General features: G+C 38.6%; 1 protein-coding gene across 2 annotated transcripts in view; it reads right to left on the minus strand.

Moving 5' to 3' along the window:
* The window catches only part of PEX7 (peroxisomal biogenesis factor 7), a 50,493-nt gene that overhangs the window by 23,336 nt on the left and 4,466 nt on the right, over positions 1–22,691 (minus strand). The window contains exons 1-7 of one of the 2 annotated variants that reach the window (XM_032102088.1): positions 20,160–20,351; positions 18,768–18,825; positions 17,117–17,267; positions 12,640–12,717; positions 12,231–12,339; positions 1,274–1,380; positions 777–890 (exon numbers count right to left, since the gene is read on the minus strand). In XM_032102088.1, the coding sequence (XP_031957979.1) occupies positions 777–890; positions 1,274–1,380; positions 12,231–12,339; positions 12,640–12,717; positions 17,117–17,267; positions 18,768–18,825; positions 20,160–20,283 (741 nt within the window). In that variant the 5' untranslated portion in view covers positions 20,284–20,351. Of the gene's footprint in view, positions 1–776; positions 891–1,273; positions 1,381–12,230; positions 12,340–12,639; positions 12,718–17,116; positions 17,268–18,767; positions 18,826–20,159; positions 20,352–22,691 lie in introns of those variants that run through there. The other variant, XM_032102089.1, reaches the window with a different exon arrangement.

Consider the following 22,691-nt stretch of genomic DNA (forward strand, 5'->3'; position numbering starts at 1 on the left):
TTCTGCCAGTTCAGACTTCCCAGAAAATATTAATAAACATACCTGTTCCTGAAAGGCTTTAAAAGGATTAGATATTATCTCCTTTTTCAGGAGATTTTGATAGTGGTGCATTTGACTCTCACATTCTTTGCTGGTTTCAGTATCTTACACTGAAACATAGTTACAGTTTTTGAGTTTACCTAAAAAGATTTTTGGATACATATTTTCATATAACATGAAAAAAATGTCATTGTGCATCTAGAACAAATTCTTATTGGTGGGTGTTCTAGTTGTACACAGATCCAGTACAGTCACCTGTAGCCTTTCATGTGTAAAGTTTCAAAATCTCTTTAAACACATAAATATTTTTTTTGTATACCAAAAAGTATGTATTCACAATGAGTTCTATACCTTGTCTTCTGTAAATATTGACCCCTTGTGTGGAAAGACAAAGGAACAGCATCATTTAAAAATGAGTAAGGGGAAGTGTTTTCTCCTTCTCATATTTCCCATATAACTTAGCTGAAGTACACGTTCTAACACTCTCTCAAGCCCTCTAACACTCTTTGTGTAAATACACTGACTTTGAAAATGTCATTTACTGTAAAATCCTAGTAATCTACTAAACATCAAGATGTTTTACAGTGCTAAACTGAAAGTTTTCAAGAACAGCCACTGTGACGTCTAAAATCCTGTTGGTTTTTTCCTAGTAATTAGATAATATAAAGTATTACTGGTTTCCAGAAAATTTGTGTAACAATTCAGTGATAGGCAATGGGAAATAAAGTACAACTTACCTTTACTCTTCTGATAGCATAGGTATGACCAAGCAAGACGAACACTGGTTGCCGGATGTTCCTCAAATCCCAGCCTTTCAAGCTACAGTCAACTGCACCAGTTACCAGCAAGTTCTGATGATTTGATGAAACCCAGACATATCATGACAATTTAATTGTTGGATAAAAAAGTTAGATAAATCAAAAAATACAGATGAATAAATCATAAATGAAGTGATGTCCTCAGTGAGCAAATTAAAGAGCACACAGAAACACAAACTGGTTTTCCTCTATTAACTACTCTGCCCATACACAAAAGAGTAAGCAAAATCTCTGATCTGCTTGGGCTGACCATCTGTTAGAACAAAGCTCTTCTGGAAATGTAATAGGGAATGAGAGCAACAAAGCAACTATACATATTTTCATAAAGAGAAGATGCAATAATGTTGCAGTAAAACCCCTTGCTATTTAATGAGAGTGGTTCAATTAGCAAAACAGTGGGATGAATGGTTTTATACCTCATCATATTTGCACCAGTCACAGCTCAAGACCTCAGCCTGGTGGGCTGGTATCACAAGCTTGACTCCTGGGGTTTTCACATCCCAAATTCTTAAAGTCTGGTCACCTGAAACAAAGAGAAATTGATTCAATGTTGTTGCATCAGTTTTGGGATTTAGTTAATCCATTAGTACTCAGCAGACAAGTGTTTCTTAGCTGTATGAAATGCAAATGGTTGCATGTCAAATAAAGCAAGCAGATTATAGACACATTATAAAGTTGGATTGATGCAAGAAAAAGTATTTGAACTTACTACTGCTCTTTCATTAGAGAAAAAACCCCACAACTTCATTTTATTACTAACACTTCCACTATTTTTTAAACTCAGATTTGAGTACAAGGAAATAGGGTAACAGACTTAAATAACATTTAATTAAACTAGGAGCTTAAGGTCCATTTAAAAATGAACTTAGAAGATCAGAATAATGAGAAAGCTTTCTTTTCAAGCATCTGAGAGGTACCACCTAGCCAAATGCTTTTGGCACAAAGAAAAGTGAACAGTACTTGATATACAAGTTGTTTCAAAATTCCTTCAATGAAAGGAAAATTTAAGATGTATCACCTATATTTATTATGTACAAAGTTTGCAATTACTCTCATTTGTTGAAATATTGGAAGATGGAGTCATTCTACTGTAACTGTTACAGATATGAAAGGCAACATGTGCTTTAACCTTGGAGCACACACACACACAAAGAGCAATGAATGCAGTCCAGCTTAAGAGCTGTTAATCACCTGTGTCTCTCTCTCTACCTCCAGCCATAAATTTTCTTCTACCTCTAAAGATCTTCAGGATTTGTATACACCCTTCTTACAAATTCAGTTCCTAATGGCTGGTAAAGACATAGAAAGCTGCATCGGCTGACGGGACAACTATGCTTTTCAATTTTTAAAATCGGGATTTTCTCATTAGCCCTGAATATTTAGCTTTGTGTCAGCAAAATGAATTCTCTAGCTCTCTAGCTTACAGAGAGAAAAAACTAATTAGAATTATGATTATGCCTATGTTCATTCAAGAGACAAATTTAATCACTAAAAGGTGATTAAAATACTCATGATTACTATAGGAAGTGTGTATCAATACTACCTAAATTAAAAAAACACTGTTTTACCTTGCTACTGAAGAAATTATTGATATTACCTTATAAATATTATTTTAATGCCATTTATATACAAGAATTTTGATGGTTTTAGTGCCCTGTTGGTCACTGGCTATAAAATATACAGCTGGGCACAAAAAAATCATAGTGCTTTTCAAGAAACTGGCTACACATCAAATAAAACCATCCTTAGAGCCACAGCAATATTCCTAATTGCATGAACTACCACACCCTGCAGTTTTCACAAAAAAACCCGTAAAACATTGGAAAAGTTTGAATAAAAAAATAAGGCAGAGAGAGCTTGCTTCACTACATGTCGTGAGTCCAGCCTTCTGCCTGCAGAGCTGCACAGAGCTAGGGGGGCTTTGCTCTGGTGTTGGCTGTCTTGTCCTCAGCCCTCCTGACTGTGAGAGATGCTGTACCCCTGGTGGATAAATTCCCCGTCTCTAAGGTGGGAACAACACCCAGTTTCTCACTGTTTTCACTCCCCTCTCCTACTGTCAAGAGGAAGACTGCTGCTCAGTACACGAATAGCACTCCTGACAATGGCACCCTGCAGCCAGCTGAAGCCTCAAACATCACTACGGTGCTTATAAAAACAGGGCAACATATGGAGAGGAAGAAACACGAGCAGCGGGGTTTTGGCAAAAGAACAGGTAGTACACCCATCCACTCTCCATTAGCCTTGCTAATCTGCTTGCCTGCAGAGGACAGTTCGGTTCGAGTTTTAAGTGTTTCTGAGATATTATAATGGACTTCTTAAAAAGCTTTTATTTTAATTTTATCAGATAACAGAGATTTGAAGGGGAAACACGTATTTCACTACAGATAGGATCATTTTCCCCAAGCAAATAAATATATAAACCCAGGTGAACTAGAATGAACTGCTACAGAGATGCTACAGTAGCATTGTGAGGGCCAAAAACATTTGGAAAAATAAGTTACTCGGCCAATATCAATTTTGACACTAAATATACAATTGCCCCAATTATTTCTTTTTTAATAGAAAACGCTGATGCATGAGAAAAGGAAAAAAAACGGTTATTTTCCTTTTTTTTAAAATTTCTTTGAAAATGCTAGACTTAGCAGTTATTAATTCTGGCTGGCACTACCAGTGAAATGTTTTTAATGGAGTAACACAACATGCAAGTGAACCTTTCTGTGAATAGAAAAGACTGATTTAAAGCCAAAGGCAAATCAAGTTTTTCCATTTAAGTGGAAAAATCAGACTAAAAAAAAAAACCCTGATAAAGAGTGCAATCCTGACAGTGCAATCCTGACTCAGTGCACATTTTAACAAACCTTTTTTTACCTCAAACTTATTTCCATTACATATAAATATTTACATTTAATTTCAACAAAACCTGCAGTCAAAAATTTTGCAATTTCCACACTTCCATGACTACTACAAATACCAAAGATGCACTTCTTCGACAAGCATAAAGCAAAAGTAGGATAATAATAATAGAAAGTCCAAGGAAAGCACACCTAGTACAATCATATTCATTAACAGACACTTCCAGTTGACATCCCAAAGTAAGCAACCACAAAAGTACCCAACATTTTCCCCATAAAATATTTCTATTTTTGTAAGAAGCAATTTCTCTATGGCAACAGATTTTTACTGGTCCATTAGATAATTATGATTTCAGAATTGTTTATACATTGTACTTGCTTTCTTTCTTTTTAATGAATATTTGTGAAATCTTGGACGAATCAATAAAACTACACAATATACACTCATCTATTCAAAACTTTTCAATTGATGCTAATCTACAAGTACATCATCCTTATACACAGGATAAAGACTGCCAATGTGAATGACAATGTCTGATAGTGAAAAGATAAAGTTTATTTAAGATTTAAATAAAAAACAGTGCAGAGGTATAACAGTAACTACAAAAAATAGTTAGGTATTTGGGAGGTTAATAAAACTCCATGAAACCTTAAAGACTATCTGAAGGGGAAAAGGATTCTAACTAGGACAGGTACAATGCTTTTCAGGAACCAACTTCCACTAGACCAGGTTGCTCAGAGCCCCATCCAACGTGGTCTTGAACTCTTCCACAGATGGGGCACCCACAGCTTCTCTGGGCAACTCGTTCTGGTGCCTCGTCACCCTCACAGTACAGAATTTCTTCATAATATCTAATCTAAACCTACCCTCTTTCAGTTTAAAGCATTACTCCTTGTTCTATCACTACACACATTTGTAAAAAGCCAAAACCATCGCAATTAAAGCATGTCTGCAGTGCCACTGAACGATTACAAGTTAACATTACTTGTTTACTTATATGTATTTTTAAATACTAAACCAGATTAAATTATTTAGCCTGAATCAAACAGAAAATCTGTGGGAGAATTAAAAGCAGAACTCAAATCTCACGACTCTCAAAACCAATTTTTTTATGCATGTTAAAATGATTGTGCTGATTGTTTCTATCACAGATAATTGTCCTGATTTTGGCTGAAATAGAGATATTTTTCTTCCAAGTGCTGTGCTTTGGATTTAAGATGAGAATAACGTTGACACCACACTGAGGTTTTGGTTGTCACTGAGCAGTGCTTACACTAAGTCAAGGACTTTCCAGCTTGTCACGGTGCCCTGGGGTTGCACAAGAAGTTGGAAGGGGACACAACCAGAACAGCTGACCACAGCTGACCAAAGGGATACCCTGTAACACATGGTGTCATGCTTAACATACAGAGCTGGGGGAAGAAGAAGGAAGAAAGAGATGTTTGGAATGATGGCATTTGTCTTCCCAAGTAACCATCGCGCATGACGGAACTGTGCATTCCAAGAAATGCCTGAACACTTGACTGCCCATGGAAAGTGGTGAATGAATTCCTTGTTTTGCTCTTGCATTCACAGCTTTTGTTTTACCTATTAACTGTCTTTACCACAACGCATGAGTTTTCCAGCTTTGACCCTTCTGATCTCTCTTCCATCCCATGGGGGAGTGACTGAGTGGCTGCGTGGGGTTGTCCATAGGGGGTTAATCCGGTACAAGAAAACTCAGAACAGGAATAATAAAGCTCATGGGATTCCACACAGAGACAGAAATAGAGTGACACAAATAACAGCTTTAATTAAATCATCCAAGAGTGCTACCAAATACACACAATGCTCTATGGAGCACAACTTACTTAGCAAGTACACATAATTACCAGTGGAAACATACTTTCCAACTGGTCATTTTTAATCTGATACAAAATGCTGTCAAGCTAAAAACCAGAACAGTTTTAAGTTATTTTAGGGAAGAGCCCAACCAATTCTTTTTCTGAAAAGAATAAAAAAAATAAATTAAGTTAAATTGTAAAACAAACAAACAAACAAAAAGTTAGTGAAATCTTTATTTCAGTATTTCCCAAGAGGATTATACATAAATCTTGGGAAAAATTTTTATTTCAAAATTGACCACAGTTATGACTTATGATTAAGCCATTCTTTAGCAAATGGCAATATTGGCTAGATACCTACCTGTAACCCAAGTGACACAACCCAAATTAATTTACTGTAAAAAGCTGTTACTGCTTATTTCTTCTGAACACTAAACTGTTTTATAATAATGAGATTCTAATACAAAATACTATAACCTGAAAGTGCTTTATATTATAGCATGTACTATATACAGTACTTTACCATGGTTAGCACGTAGTATAAATTGAGGGATAAACTCATTTCCTGAGAAACACTTCAGCTTGTACATTAGAGGATGATTTAGTAAAGCTTATTTGATGTGCTGGTTTTGGCTTGGGTACGGTTAATTTTCTTTACAGTGGCTGGTCAGGGCTCTGTTTTGGATTTGTGCTGAGCACAGGGTTGATAATATCGAGATGTTTTTGTTACTGCTGAGCAGGGCTTACACAGAGCCAAGGCCTTTTCTGCTTTTCATAGTGCCCCGCTGGTGAGGGGACTGGGGGTGCATGGGAGGTTGGGAGGAGACACAGCCAGGACAGGTGACCCCAACTGATCAAGGGGATATTCCAGACCTATGACATCATGCTCAGTATATAAAGTAGGGGAACAAAGGAGGAAGTGGGAGGACGTTTGGAGAGATGGTTTTTGTCTTCACAAGTCACCGTCATGCATGATGGGCCTTGCTCGCCTGGGGATGGCTGAACACCTGCCTGCCCATGGGAAGCAGTGAATTAATCCTTGTTTTACTTTGCTTTTGTGCACAGCTTTTGCTTCCCATATTAAACCGTCTTTATTTCAATCCACAAGTTTTCTCACTTTTACCCTACCTATTCTCTCCCTGATCCTACAGGTGGGAGAGTGGCCATGTGGCTCCATGGGGCTTGGTGGCTGGCTGGGGTTAAACCCCACCACTAAAGCACAAGACTTGGATGAATTCAATACTGTGCTGGTATGTCCTGAAGTAACAGATTGTAAATGAAAACACTCACCTCACGTCATTACATATATTTGGCATAACAAACTAAGCAAGTAAATTGTATTTCAAAAGCTTCTAGTATAAACAGCAGTTCAGCTGAACTGCAACAAGCCACAGTAACTCCACAGTCAGCTTGCCCTCTAGATGCTCCATTTGTACAACAATGTACCATGCAGTAAATTGAAGCATCTTATTCTTTTATCCCTTTAGGGTTTGGGTGCCAAAAATGACCACTTTCTTGCAAAGCCTTGAACCTTGTTCACTATGGCATTTCTTCTAACACATTAAACAAGAAAATAACCAGGAGTCATAAGAAGCAAAAAGTGGACCCACGCCACACACAAATGGATGGAATATAAACCTCTAGAAAAAAGTGCTTTGGAACTCATGAGAAACTGCTGTCATAGCTGAAAACAGCAGATTATTTCTTCCATTTTTAAGGAACCTGAACAAACATATCTCTGGAATTACTTGTCCACAAACCCTACTCTCCAACAGCTCCTTCTTTTGCCCAGTGCTACTTCTGAGGCAGGAATGTGAGCTGAAACTTTAGAAAACTGATGTCAAAGACCTGACAACCCCAAACTTTGGTCCAGAAACATGAAAAACACCTCTACTGAGAAGCTGCACTCAAGGCTATTCTTTCCAACTAAGTCAGTAAATGTTCTCTTAGTAGATGTACTCTTTCCCCAGCTCATTATTTCATGCAAAATAATTTGTTCAATCATAGGTTTTCTTACAATTTGAATACCGAGCACAGAAAGGTGCACCAAGACTACATAGCAGCCTGATTTATGAAACTACAGCTTGACAATCCCTTTAGTACACACATTTATCACCAAGAGACCAGTAAGCAAGAAGAGACTTTTTAAAAGGCAGCTCACTAACTCAGGGCTGGCAGTAAAACAGAATATGAGATAAACAATGGTTTTTAGTTTTAACATTAAAGTCTAGCACTCAATGCAAGGGCTTACAAGAGTGGGACCTGGATTTACAAGTTCATTTGTAAAGCAGCAAAGTTACAGTCATCCAACACTTGCGTCAACATAATAAAAATTTATCAGAAATTATTACACCTTGTTGTGGTACAAGAAAATTTTTTGCCCTGGGCCTTCAGTCTGAAAAATAAGCCTTTGAGCAAAGAATACAATTAATTGATCTAAATACTGATGAATACAGACATTGTCAGGCAGATTTCAAAAAAATTTATTTCCCTTTTTCATAAGTTGTTATTAAAATTATATACTTGCCCTGATCAGTAAACTTAAAGAGTGATTTAAAAAGAAATGCAGCATTAAAACTAAGGCCCCAGTATTTAAGAAAATAGCAATCAATCATTCTAAATCTGGGCTTTGTTGAATCCAAAACATTCATATTGTCACTTGCCAGTGTTGTATCTGTATCAAACAACACTACAGTTATGCAGATAAAGGTAAAATGGTATTCATTAAGTACATTCTCCTGTTAAAGGACAATAAATCTAGTCGGTACTAAAAAGGATACTTTTTCTTTATAAACAACAGTACTGAGCAAGGTCTATTGCTCTGCAGTCATGGAGAATCCCTTAGTAGAACTGATTAACATTTGACTAAATATTACTGTTGCGTGCATTTCTAACATTCTTTATGAGCTTCTCACCAATTTGCTCTCTGGGTTAAAAAATACAAAAATAAAAAAAAAATCTACTAGGCAAACGACATAATGACTCATTAAACCCCTTTAGCCATGAGGCTGCTGTTAAACATTCATGTCACTCCTTTAATGACATTTTCCACATCAGTGTGTTTACAGCGTAGAGCAGACATTTACCAGCGCTCTGGTTTGGTGCGGCACGTACACCTGAACATCCCGCTTATCTTATCTGCTCAGAAATTGTTACTGACATCAAAACAGCACTTATTTACATATACAGAATTAACAGTATGCTCTGTTACTATTAACTACCAATTTAAAAAAATCTACTTTCTTTTTCAGAGTACAAATGATTGTACACGAAGATAACAGCATCGTAAAGTACCTCACACATGCCTGTAAATGTTAAATGGAAGTTTATTAGATGTTGAATAAAACCTAATTTAACTAAAGCATCAGACATATATATCTTTTGCAATTCAATTGCATTTTATTGTCTGTCCACTGCAGACAAGCTCAGTTTTTCTTGTATGTATTCAGAATGGAGACTTAATGAAGCAAAAAAGCTGTACCTAGTATCAAATTCTTTTTCAATTGCTTTATATTGCCATCTTAGATTTCTCATTTTCTTCACTTGTATTCTTTTCCTAGTCTCATAACAGCTTGAGAGAAAGCCATATTTCAAAATCAAATACTAGCTTCAAGCATAAGCTGATCCTTTTGAGCAGCTATTCTACTGTGGTTTGCGATTCTGTTTGGTTTTCTGTTTTCAGTGTTCACAAACTAATTAGTTACATGGAAATTAAACTTCTGCTGGATTCTATGGGGATTCAGACAAAGGCAGAAAAATGGCAGGGGTGTGGCATGCAAAATGTTTTTAAACCTTCTTTCCCCTTGCTTACTTCCTTTAAAAGAAAAAAAAAAAAAAGAGTGCATTGGTTTACTTACATTTAGTTTAACCAGAAGTATTTAAAGACCAACATTTTTTTCCAATCTGTAGTTTACAACATACCTAGCTTATTTTACTAGTACATGCAGAATTGAAGATGCTGCAACATGAAACAGTTGATTTCTCAAGCATTACAACTATACTACTAAGACAGCAGTAAGTACATGGTTGTGTGTACGTATGTGTGAGGTGGGACAAGAGAAAGGGGTCAGGTGGGGCAAAAGAGCGAAAAAAAGACACAGACACACAGACATCCTACAATCCCAAATCAGTACAGACTCCTTCAAGAAAGGAATGTTTCAATAATTTTTAATAACAACATCCAAAAAAGCTATTGTTTTAAAAAGTGAGAAAACCCAAGTGAGATGAAAGGAAGTACAAAAAGTTTCCCTCCAGACACATTTCAGTTACTAACTTTCAAGACAACAAAAAGTTGCAAAATAAGAGACCACAAAACTGCAGGTCAACCTTTCCAGCAAGTGCATCCCAAAGAAGGGAACAGCTCTAAATTTGACACAGTACTATCACATTGAGATTCAAGTTTCTCTCCAGCTCCAACTTTAGCTCAATAGAAGATGAATCATCAGTGAAATTTAGCTTTCTGTCCCATGATTTTCTGTCATCCTTACAGAGTACGCAGATCATAGCAAGTTTTAAATGAGGACAACCAGCCTCCTTGAACAGTTCCACTTTACTTTCATCACATGCTTTGACTGACAGAGTAGAATGTCATTAAGCACTAAACAATAAACTCTTTGAACATTAACTGTGTGATATACTTTTACAATAAGGAAATGGCATTTATACACAGAGCTAGAGAGTCATGAGTACTTCTATTAGCCACAATCCTGCTGACCAAAGAAATGACTGCCAATATGTATTTTCTGTAGTGAAGCAATCCAATCAAACCACAAGAAAATTTCAATGTAAACAATGTAAACACTGAAACCTTTTCCACATCAACATGTCATGATTTCTATGTTACTTCATCTAGAAACACACCAGACATTTTATTTTGGAAACTGGAAGAAAGTTCACCATCATTTTGAAGACTTATTTTTCTCTTACCTAATGATTTTATACCCAGAATTACACTATCAGTGTACTGATAGCAGATTTTTATTTCACATCCGAGCAGTACTTGGAGAAGAAAAATATTGTGTCTTTTGTGCATGTTGTTTTTCCATCAGTGAGTGAAAACTGACTGCAATTAGCTTTAGGCTCCAGTAGCATATTAGTCCCTTTCAAGCGTCAAAGGAAAAATTCACAAAAGAATAGGAACTCTGTAGTGTTTTAGTCAAAACTTCTAACAGCTGCACCCACTGAGTCACTCAAAGAACAGATCAATTGTTGTACCCAATTTAGGTACCACGACATACAGCATCTAACAATCAATGTTTCCCAAAATTGTTCAAGTGACAATGTATTAGAAGATAAGTTTGGCTTCATATCCTAGAGGCTCAAATTTGAAATAATTAGCTGTATCAGCAAAGCCTTTTTGTTCATCTAGAATGACAGAGATTTTGTATGAGTAAGGCTACCATGGACAGGAGGGTTCTAAGCAGGACTTTAAAGAGAACATTCCTTAGAACTTGCAAAAGCCACTACGTACTTAACCTTGAACAAACGGTACTTAGCTAGTATTTTGTAGTATATGGATAGCTGCATTTCAGTAGAACTGTTCATACAGTGTACAGGGTTCAAACCAGTAAGTTTCTGCACATCCTGTTAGACAGGTATCCACACGTAAGGTGAGAACATCTGTGCTCCATCATCTGGCTTTCAAGAACTACTATGTTAGAAAAAATAATAAATGTGACTTGGTCATCATTCTAGCTAAACTCTGCAGGCAGAATCAGATGGATACAGCCAGCTTGAAATTTTATGAAAGCCACACGTATTTTTTCATCTGAATTCCCAGAGAATAGGGAAGACCAGTGTCTCTTGTGTGTACACACTCTCTAACTCTCTTCTATCTGTGTGTACACACTCTCTGACTTCAGTAACAGGAAAGAATAGTTATACCCTCTTGATATAAGAGCCAAACAACTTCTATTTAAATCAGTACAGAAGTACAACAGATTTGAAATCTGAGAAATTTAGGCCACCAGAGTTAATCTATCAATATTTGTATTAAGACAGCCCTTCTATTTCCCAGGCAAACTCTGTGGCTCACAGCACCTCCACCCAGTTAATCATCACCTGGGCTCCAGGTATCACTCCAGAGCTCTCCTTGTGCCTCTGAAGCAGGAGCAGTGTTTGGAAAACACTGCCACCTCACCTTTGCCTCTGGGTACGCCCAACTCAACTATGACTGTATTTACCAGCAAGACCCATAGCACTGGCCAAAGCAGAAAAGTAAAATTGTTATTACCTTTACCAGAGAAAAAGACACAGAGATTTACAGAAGTACTTAAAAAAGCTCAATGGGAACTGACTACATTTCTCACAGAGTTAATAGTCTACTGACACTTGAGACAATTTGAACAAAAACATAGGCCAAAACACAAAATAAAGCATGTAACATGATTTAGTGGTCAGTAACAAGAGTGAGATGAATGGAAGAGGGCTATATAAAATAACAGAAAAAATTGCCACAAGGTCACTGCTAGAAAACTGCTGATCCTCATTTAAATGGCCAAAAGAATGAACTACTGATTGTAACAGAACCTACAAATCCAGCTGCAGCAATACATTTACCTTTCCTTGTTCCATTTTTACAGACCAAGTGTATATGACACACACTACCATCTGCTGGACAAAGTGCTGAACTAATCCACTAACACAGAAGGGGGCCTTTGGGTTTTTGTTTTAAGAACCTCTTTACCATCATGCTTACCTGAGGCAGATGCAAAACAACCTGGGATGTGTGGAGACCATATAGTGCTGTAAATGACCCCTTCGTGGCCTTTAAAAGTGCATAATGACTTCCCCACAGCTGGATCCCACTGAATAAAGGAAAAAAGGAAACTGTTGAGATACACATTCAGTAAGAAAGGAAAGGGTTTCATACATTGAAAAAAAACCTTCATATATCCAGAAAGGACTAAATGAACTTCTCTTAAAAAAGCATTTGTACACTTAAATTGGTGACAACTGAGAGTTCAAGCAACATCTCAGTTAAAGCAGAATTTCAGCCGCAGGGTAAAAATAAACAGGAAAAGAGAATCCATGTTGTTTCTTAACACAAAGAACTATCAGATCCAAAAGAAATCACACTTTTCAGCTTCAGCAGAAAACCAACATACCAGCTTGGCTGTTTGATCCCATGAACCAGACACCACTAGCTGCTCTCCTCTAGTTTGGCTCCAGTCAACACTATATGCCTATAAATGACATAAGAGCACAGTTAGAAAGAGCATTAGAATACAAGTTTCAGGCTGTAGTTAGCCACAGTTTCACAAAATAGACTTGGATCTGCAGATTGCATCCTAGCCAGCTGAAAAAAAATGCTGCTAAAGCACAATAAAACTGCCAACAACGCCATTTACCTGAACAAAAATTATATTTAGCATCTCAGTCAGACATTAAAGGTACATACAGGCTAAGACAAGCATCCAAAAAAGCAAAGATGAGCCAAAAAGGAGGAAAAAGAAAAGTTATACCAAAATCCACATACAACTACCATCACTAGAAGTCTACCATTTTAAAAGCCATAATTTTGACTTGTTTTCGTATCGCTGATCCAATTTTATTCAAAGATCTACGGTTTCCAATTGCTAACCATCTCTCATTGTAAACGCCATCTCTCTTCAGAGCTCACTTTGAGATCTTAACTGACTAACAATAAATGCTTTTTTATTATATCTAATTCTCCTAAAAAATATATGTCATAAAGTACTCCTGGTTTTCATCTTTTCCAGGTTCTATGGCACTCTTTTTTGACCATCCAAATCCTCAAACAAGTAAAATAAAATAAATAAAAAACTCAATTTCCCTCGTAACTACTCGTTTCAGCTATTAAGGAATTATTTTTCACTGTGTAGTTGAAATAAGCTCCCTCTTCCCTGACAGCATGTTCTAATGCTGGTCCCTGCTTTGACAGAGGATACCTTAACTCCATCCTTCACTGCTGATTTTTCAGCTCTGCTGCCTCACAAAAACAAATACACTAAGGCAGTTCTTCAAATTATTTAAAATCCTCAAGTCTCAAGCACATGCACAACTTCCATCTTCAAATACACATCTTTATCTACTTGATGGAAGGTGCATTCTGTTTTGTCCGGTTTTACCTCACTCCAAAGTGATTCAATAAGCTTCAGCAGGACATGAACCATTTCAGTGTAAGGCAGATAAATAATAGATAAAACAGTTCATCCACTTCACCTCCTGACCCAATCAGAGCTCCCAGGACAATTCTCAGAAATGTGGTCACTACCTACAGGCAGTAGGTGACACTGCTGTGAACAGCTGGGCCACTAACCACCGAGGATTTGTACTCCACCTGGGATAATCTAGTTCTAGCACCGCACTGGATATGGTCTGCAAGTCAACATACTAGATGTTGTGTTTGTCTTGGATAGATGGAATTGTGCATTTAATAACAGCAACCCTGTTTTGAAGGTGGATATGCTTGGGCCTGTGTCACCAGATTAAAAAAGCAGAGTTGAAAGGGAAAGAAATCCAGAAATTGCCAAAGTCTTCTATGGAAAGCATCCTGTGTGAGAAAGGAAATTGAGGTAATATTTAGCTATTTCTGAGCATTTTCCTTCCTAAGAAATATTTCAGTCTATACTAGATCCAGCTTAAATGAACTGGTTTTCATCTATTTGGTTATTTTCCATAAATGGAAGGCAACCACTGCCCAGAGGAAAACAAGGTGCTTTATCTGCAACTCTTCTTTGTTATTTTACAAAGTCCTGCTTCCCATATACTGAAAGCCATGCTGCTCTAGAACCATTTTTTACTAACCCCCTTCCTTGAGGAGCCCAAATGTACTGGGACAGTACTTCACAAAAGCCATATAACCACCTGAGAGGTAATTCTTTTGGGTTTTTTGCCAAACCACACCTTTACCTCTTGACTTTTCTACTTTTGTTAGCTAACTAATTGTACTAGTTAAACTCATTAAAACATGCTCCCTTCCAAACTCTTCCTACTAAAATAGTAACGAAGGAGACACACCAGTACCTCTCAATATATTCTAAGAATGGAAGACATGACAGTCCTCCAAAGTGGCTCCCAAGCTCCTCATGAACATTAGCCTCTCTCTTTACCCCTGAATCTGTGTGATGGCCCAAGTTCAACTCCTAGGCTGCTGCTGTTTGGAAATGCCCCTAATTGCATCACTACATAGTATGCCTCTTTCACACGACAGCTCAGTGTTTGGCTCTCATATTCATAGTCAAGATTTTCCAAAGAGAAACAGCTCTTTGGGAAACATGCACCTGTGTCACACAATTCACGTAGCCCATGTTCAACACATTGTACTTGGGATGTATCAGATCTACTGCACGGATAAGGCAAAGCACACACAGGACTCCCGGCTCGATCCCAAGCTATCAGCACGTAGATCTGCATAGCACGTGCTGTGACACGGACCTGGGCACATATGGCACACAGCGCTGGGACTCTCAGCGCTCTGCAGCTGCAGCAGAGGCAGCAGGACCTGGGAAAACTCTCCTTCAGGCAAGAATTACAAACAAAACAGACAACAGGCTCGGGAAAAACAAGAGATACTGTGCATTTGGCACGTGACAGGTCTAGGCAATGGGAAGAGGATGAAAAGAAGACAGTGCAAAGAACCAAGTAAGGTTCACTTTTATTCTTTCCTCTTCATGCTATCCTCCAACATAAATTTACAGACACTTCAATGGAAGCTGTGTTGAGCAACTGGGAAAGACTAATAACACAGCAAAAACCTTAGCTGTTAATCTCTTAGTGCTTTATCTTCAATCCTAAAATAAATGAATGCTAGCTTATGGCTAAACAGCAGCAAGAAATGCCTCAGGCAAGACGAAAAGATGTGGGAAAAAATATGTAAAAACATAAAAAATAGCTTAAAATAAATGTTCAGGCTCACTTTACAAGACAAATTTAATTCAAGCATTCTATTCTACTATCTCACAATCCAGTGAGATTTTGACCAAACCACAGTAAATTAGACTAATTTATTAATGAGATTCAGCAGTTGGTTAGTGCTGGAATAAAACTCCTTGTCCTTTGATAATACAAATTCACTTTAAAATTAAAAATGCACGTTCTTTTTGAGAAGGGACAATGATCTCATTTAGAAAAAGAGAAACAGATCCGTGTCAATCGTGCATTAGCAATAATAAAAAATGCAGTGACAAAATTGTCATTAAAAATGTCAGACAGGGATTAAGGATTAGGAAGGTAGTGAGAACACTGTCTGCCAGTGTTTACCACAAACTACTAGGTGAATTCCTTCTGAGATCTATCCTCTTAATACAAGTTTATAAAGAATCAACACAAACCTCTCGTACCTCACAATAAACACTCAGCCCATGTTTCCTAATACTGTCTAAGCATGGTTGAATATGTCCAGCTTCCCATGCTCAACTAGGACATGGAACAGAAATGTTTATTTCACAAACAACAGAAGGTGTAGCAGAACTAAAATAAACTTACTGACAGAATTTCAATGAGAAAATGACAGGAACAAACTAACAAAAAAAATTGCTACTGTGCTTCACCTACGTCTTTGTGTAACTACTGTCAGCCTTTGAACACCATCACAAAATCCTGACAACTACAAACTCCTCTATCAAAATTCTCAGCTTACACAGTATACGTATTAAAACTAAGTAGAAAAACTATCAAAAAATAAGGCACAGAAGATGGACTCTTGTGTAACTGCAGTCACTCAGCTTTTAGCTTTGTGCTTCATATCTGAAAAAATCTTGAGGATTTTGGGAACAAAAATGAATTTCCTCCATCCGTTTTTTGACTACATATCTACTAGATTATTTTATTGAGATTGATGTCATTTAGATAAAGCAACAGTAATCCAGGCTAAAACTGAAGTTTAAACTGAAGTTTAAAACTTAAGTTCAAAGACTTGATAGAAGTGAATGAAGAGTTAGAAGGAAAGCTTAAAAAAAGGGAAGAAAAATCACTTCAGGGAAGATATACGTACTACAGTGTAAATATCCTTAAAACTATGCAAATATATTTATGAACATGAATATAACATTCTTCTCTACCCATACAACACTGCATAAAGAAACTGAGATTTTAAGAAAATCAAATGCAACAGTATTAAACCAAGGCTAAAATAACATACACTGTCCCAACATTTGACTACTGTTATTTGAGGAGGATCTCACAGATGTTAGGAGGCAAAAGGAAAAGCAGATCCGAGCGCAACCCAAGTGCTAAGGATCTGCATAATGTGTATCACTCCATAACCTCAAGAATAAGACTGATATATCAGCTGTCTGATTTAGACCTATTTAATAAGGCTCTCTAAAAATCACAGTGTGACTGCAGTAATTTCATGATTACTTAGCCTGTAAGGAACTACAGATGCTACTTCTGAATTTATTAGATTTGTGTAATCAAGCAGTACCTACTACAGCATATGAACATGCACAAGAATATGTGCTTTCACTTTATATTCAATTTATTAATTCAAACCACAGATCCAAAAAAGTTAAAAAGCAGAAAACAAAAAGCTGCTTTTGATTGTAAGACCACAAATAAATATTTTAATTATTCAAACATAAGATCATCCACTAAATTTTTTAAGTTTCCTGGACTTACCTCCAGAGTGTGCTCTTTATACACTTGCAGCGGACCTTTGGTTTTAGCCATATCCCAGATTTGCAGAGATCCATCTCCACTACAAGTGATCAACACGTTTTCGTTATTCTCACTCCAGGTCACATCAAACAGGCCATCATTCCAATCAAAACTAAATTGGAAAAATGAAGATATTAATCTGTGAGAAAGCACAACATAAAAGTCTGGACTAGTTACATGCAACAAAGTATTTCTTTAAATCACCATTTTTACCATTCTAAACAGCATTTTTATATATTTGAGCTTCAAATGAATCTCTTCACAATTAACTTACTTGTTTGAACATCAATTTCTACAACCGTATAACAAAAGAGATTAAGTTAAAGCATAAATGAGCTAAGGACCTTCCACACACAGAGAAGGAACTCTAAGTTCAGTCTAAAACTTGCCACGCAAACAGAGGTACAACACGCCTCAGTCTGACCTATGGTTTCTCCAGGATATAAGAACACTTTGTTTCTAACAACTGTGGTAAAGAAAGAAAGAAAACTGTGTTGGGAGAGCCCTATCCAATTCACAACACCATTACAAATCTCAGTCACAATGAAAACCCAACAGAAACACAGCCACGAATTTACTGAAGATCTCTACGCTCCCTTGAAGAGGCTCTCAACACACCAACAATTCACCATATGGGATTTGATGCCATATATTAGTTACTCTGCCACAACTATCAATGACTGTAGTATTATCTGATGGCAAATATGAATTTATTTACCCCCTTTTCACTGAAGGTTCAGCTAAGCTGAGGTCAAATTTCATGGCACTCTGCAGTAATGATAGGAAAGTACTGAAGGGAAAGCCATGCACAGAACACTTTGACAGAGAAAACAACAGTCTGTGGGTCAGGAACTTAAGAGGACTTTCTACCACAAAGTCAGTGGAGTCACTGGAAACAGAAACGAACAGTACTAAACCAGAGTACTTAGCAAAAGTAACAGAACATCTTCAAAGAGTCTTGTTTTATAACAATGAATGAAAAACAGTTTCTCTGAATATGATTAATTATTTTTTAACCATTTCTCTGTCCGCCGCCTTAATCTAAACAATCACTGTTTCAAGACTTTCCTTAAAACATTTTAAGTTAATAACAGTCAAGTATTAATCCCCCACCTTTCTAACCTTTCTCCTCCTTCCATCCACAACAAAATCAAACTCCACTCAAGCCGTTAGAAAACTCTATCTCCTAGGAAGGACCTCCACAGCTTGATGTAGCTTCCTGCACTATTTTCAGTATAAGTCAATCATAAGGGCATAAATCTAGGTGTCACTGTTCCTAAAAAGCTAGAACTTATAATTTCAAGCTAGAGCAGAGAAGCTGCTCTTAATTCACATTGTCAGCTTTCTATAAAATGGTTTACACTATGGAAATGTTGCAAGCCAGATGACTTACCATAACAAAATCAATGCAATGTAAACATATCTTTTGTATTGTATGTGAATACAAATATATTAATTTATATGTAAATACAAAGACCTGTATCAGTAGCTACTTCAGCATAGAAAAAATACTTTATATCCCTAACAATAACCCAAAATATTAGTTGTGCCTTGTACTCACAAGTACACAGTAAATTTTTCTCTTACAAAAATAAATACAAACCTATATTACCTCCTGAGCAGAACAATCCCAGCTTCGTTTTGTTCCAGCATCGCCAGAGTTCCACAACCTAAACCAGCAAAATGAAACAAAACATCACAACTAGTTCCCCAATGCCAAAGGAATCTGGGGTGGTTCTCTAGTAGCTTCAGTGTGCAAACACAAAGGGTACCTGAACTTTAAGAGGCCAAACAATTACTTGCATAATTAAACATCTTGTGGTCTCATATTCTCTAAAACAGTAATTCATTTACATCAGATGGTTCTGGTTTGATTTGGGTTTGGGGTTTTTTTGGTTTGTTTTTTTTTTTTTTTTTTTCTCTAGTATATCTGTAGGTAAGGTTGAAAAAGACTTGCTTACAAAGCATAAAAGTGCATTTTCCCCATGGGCCTCACATGACAGACATACCAATACGGGATTCCCTTTTGTCTTTTTGATAACACAGCAGACAGAATACTTCCTTTCCCCCCCGCCCCTTCCTGAATATAGTAATACAAACACAGCTCATCAGAAACTAAACAAATAATTCAGTTCTGATAAAACACACATGGATTCTGCTTTCTCATCTGACTGAGATATTGTTGAAGTAATTCTACACTTAGACTTTTTTTTAAAAATTGTTCTGGAGAGCAATATTCCCACTGGAAATGAAAAAGGTGCCAGTATTGAGAAACACTCAGCTTGGCTCTTTCAAGAGACCACAGGGTCACCAGGGCCTGCCTGGACACTCAGGGACTGAGACAAAAACAGCTGAAGCCACAGAATCACAGAATCCGCTGAGCTGGGAAGGGTCCATCAGGATCGAGTCCAGCTCCCGGGCCTGCACAGCACCATCCCCAAGAGTCACACCCCGTGTCCGAGAGCATCGTCCAAACACTTCTTGGACTCTGTCAGGTTTGGTGCTGTGACCACTTCCCTGGGGAGCCTGTTCCAGTGCCCAACCACCCTCTGGGGGAAGAACCCTTCCCTAATATCCAACCTAAACCTCCCCTGACACAACTTCAGGCCATTCCCTCGGGTCCTGTCACCGGAGAAAGTTATTTTCAGACATTTTATTCACTCTGTGCATGTCTTTACTACCATATTTATTCTCGACCCTATCAAACGAGCGCTCCTCCGCGAGGGCGTCGTGAGAAGCGCCACGGCAGCAGCGGGTTGGTACTCGGCGAGAGGCAGCTCCCGGCGGGCTGTGCAGGGCTGTGCAGCTCCCGCGCCAGCCCCGGCCCGGCCGCGGGGCGCAGGCGCTGTCCCACAGCAAAACAACGGCAGCGGAAAGGAAAGTCGTCCCCAAATGCTTTGGCAGACACCGTCTGTCCTTCCGCACACCCACGTCTCCAGCCTCTTCCTCCTCCTCCCGTGAGGAGCCACGTTCCCGGTCACCCCCGCCGCGCCGCCCCCCGCACCTGCCATGCCGTAGTACTGCGCGGCGGCGCAGGCCACGCGCCCCGGGCAGTATGGCGAGAACTCCACGGCGTACCCATGCAGCCCGGGCAGCCGCAGGGCCCCCGCGCCCGCCGTCGTGCCCATGGCCCCCGCCCGGGCCTCCGCCGAAACGCGGAGGAGCCGCGGAGGAGCCGCGGAGGTGCCGCCGCGCCCCCGGCCCCGGCGGAAGCGCCCGCCCGCCGGGCGGTGCCGGAGCCGCGGCGCCACCACCGCCATCTTTGGCGATGGCAGGGGGCGGCCCAGGGCGCTGCCGGAGCGGCGGCTCGGGATACACGAGCCCGCAAAATCGCCTCCTTGCGCAGAAGGAATCACTTCCAAATTTCGGAGACAATCTGCTCTTTTATACGCCACGTAGGACATAGATCAGCTCGGTGTGTGTGCATCAGCTTGAATACATGAGATGTTTCAATCATAAGTCTGTATGTTAGCTCTCATTTTTCCTTTTAAAAATACCTTCTAAGCTTTTCATTCTCCTAATTTCTTGATTAGATCAGCATATTTTATCATTCTTCTCATTATGCAGTTGTGCTTTATGGAAGTCCTTTTATGAATAAACTTCTTACACCTGTGAGAACTTCTGTTTAAGTCAGTGAGAATTTTGCGTTTGAAAGGAGGAGGTGGGGAGGGGTGTTCAGTCTTAGAAAATTAATAGCAGAGCAGCAGCTGCAGCTTTTGCCATATTATATCCTACATCTGTCTATGTCTACGTCCCTTAAAATACAGACACTGAGATTATTCCAGTTGGACACAGACCACCCTAATTAGTCACAATGACCCATCTATGTATTAAAAGATAAAAATGCAAAAGTATCATTTTACACTTTCAGAAGTTACAGCAAAGGCAAGTTAGATTGTTTAATTCCAGTTACCTCATGGAACTTGGACCATGGTTACGTATTCCTGCTACCTGGCCGTATATTTAAAACTAAACCTTGACTGCAAAATCCATTGTAAAGCCACAAAAATGTCCATTTGCTTAACCTGGCACTCAGATGCAGAATTAGGCAGTTCTACTCATTCTTCGATCTTGTAATAAAAATGAAAACAAATGTGTTTATCAGATAGCCTCCAGGATTTTAGAATAAAATCAGTTCAAATTCAATGCAAGTGAATCTCAGTTTAATGTATTCTCTGGATTATCACAGCAGTTCCTAAAGCCTCATAACTGGAAATTTATGGGCTTCATTTATTGACATCAAACAAGATCAGATTTTTTAACCCCGGGGCAAAGGAATACCTCACAGAATTGGCTGCTCCAGGCCAAATTCAACCACTGTTAGCTTCTGTGGAATCTTTTAACATCAATTTATCTCTTCAAAATGCAAGTTACAAGACAGTTTTCTGATCAAGTGTTTTTAAAGTAACTGCCCTTTGTGACTGGGATGTCAGTAACAATGCTTGAAAGTCCACCACAGTAGTACAGTAAGTAAGTTTGGACACTGCCATTTGAGAGGTGTTAGGGAGTCAGGTGCTTGATGGTGTAAAGTCCAGTTACTCTATGGACAATTTATCACTGAATTGGAAAGGTTTCATCAAGTGCATTTTTTTCCAAGCTGGTTGATCTTTCTTAACAAGTGAAATTCTGCAAAGAGGTTATGCAAACAGGAACCAGTTCTTATCAGCTGCCCAGCTGTTTTGTAAAGACACGATTAAAAGAATTTTCATAGACATAAAGATCACGAATTGGATAAAAGGTTACAAGGAAGTCCTGAGAGAAGGACTAGTTCCCAAATATTTTTTTCACAGACAAACTTGAGAATTCAGGTTTTAAAGATCCATGGAAGTAGAAAGCAAAATAATACAGGCAGTGAAAGTATTTGAGTAGGATGGTTTTGAGGTAGAATAACAACAAAAGAAACAAAAGCTATTTTACAGGCAAAGAGAGAAGGGCCCAACAAATGAAGTTGCTAAACATGACTCTATTTCCTTCTCAGCTTCTGGGCAGCTGAATAAATTCAAGAAACATGAAGGACCACCAACCGTACCAGCATTTTATATGCAGCTATTGAAACCAGATGGTCTACCAGCCAGCTCCTTCCAGCTAACACCAAATCACAGAATCACAGAATTGATTAAGTTGGAAAAGACCTCGGAGATCACCGAGTCCAACCTCTGACTGAACACCATCATGTCAACTAAACCATGGCACTCAGTGCCACGTCCAGTCTTTCCTTAACCTCCAGGGACAGTGATGCCACCACCTCCTCAGGCAGCCCATTCCAATGTCTAATCACCCTTTCTGTGAAGAAATTCCTCCTAATGTCCAACCTAAACCTCCCCTGGCTCAGCCTGAGGCCATTTCCTCTCATTCTGTCAATAGCTGCCTGGGAGAAGAGGCCGACCCCCACCTGCCTGTGGATACAAAAATGCTGCTAGCAAGGATTTTCTTGCTATTTTCTAAGCCCGCTAGAGACTTTTCTCTCTCACAGAAGAAGTAGCAGAGTTATGTAAACAATGAAACACCTGCGGCCTTGAAAAGTCTTGTTTATAGT

The sequence above is a fragment of the Corvus moneduloides genome, chromosome 3 (genome assembly GCF_009650955.1).
Source record: "Corvus moneduloides isolate bCorMon1 chromosome 3, bCorMon1.pri, whole genome shotgun sequence".
Taxonomy (NCBI): Eukaryota; Metazoa; Chordata; class Aves; order Passeriformes; family Corvidae; genus Corvus; species Corvus moneduloides.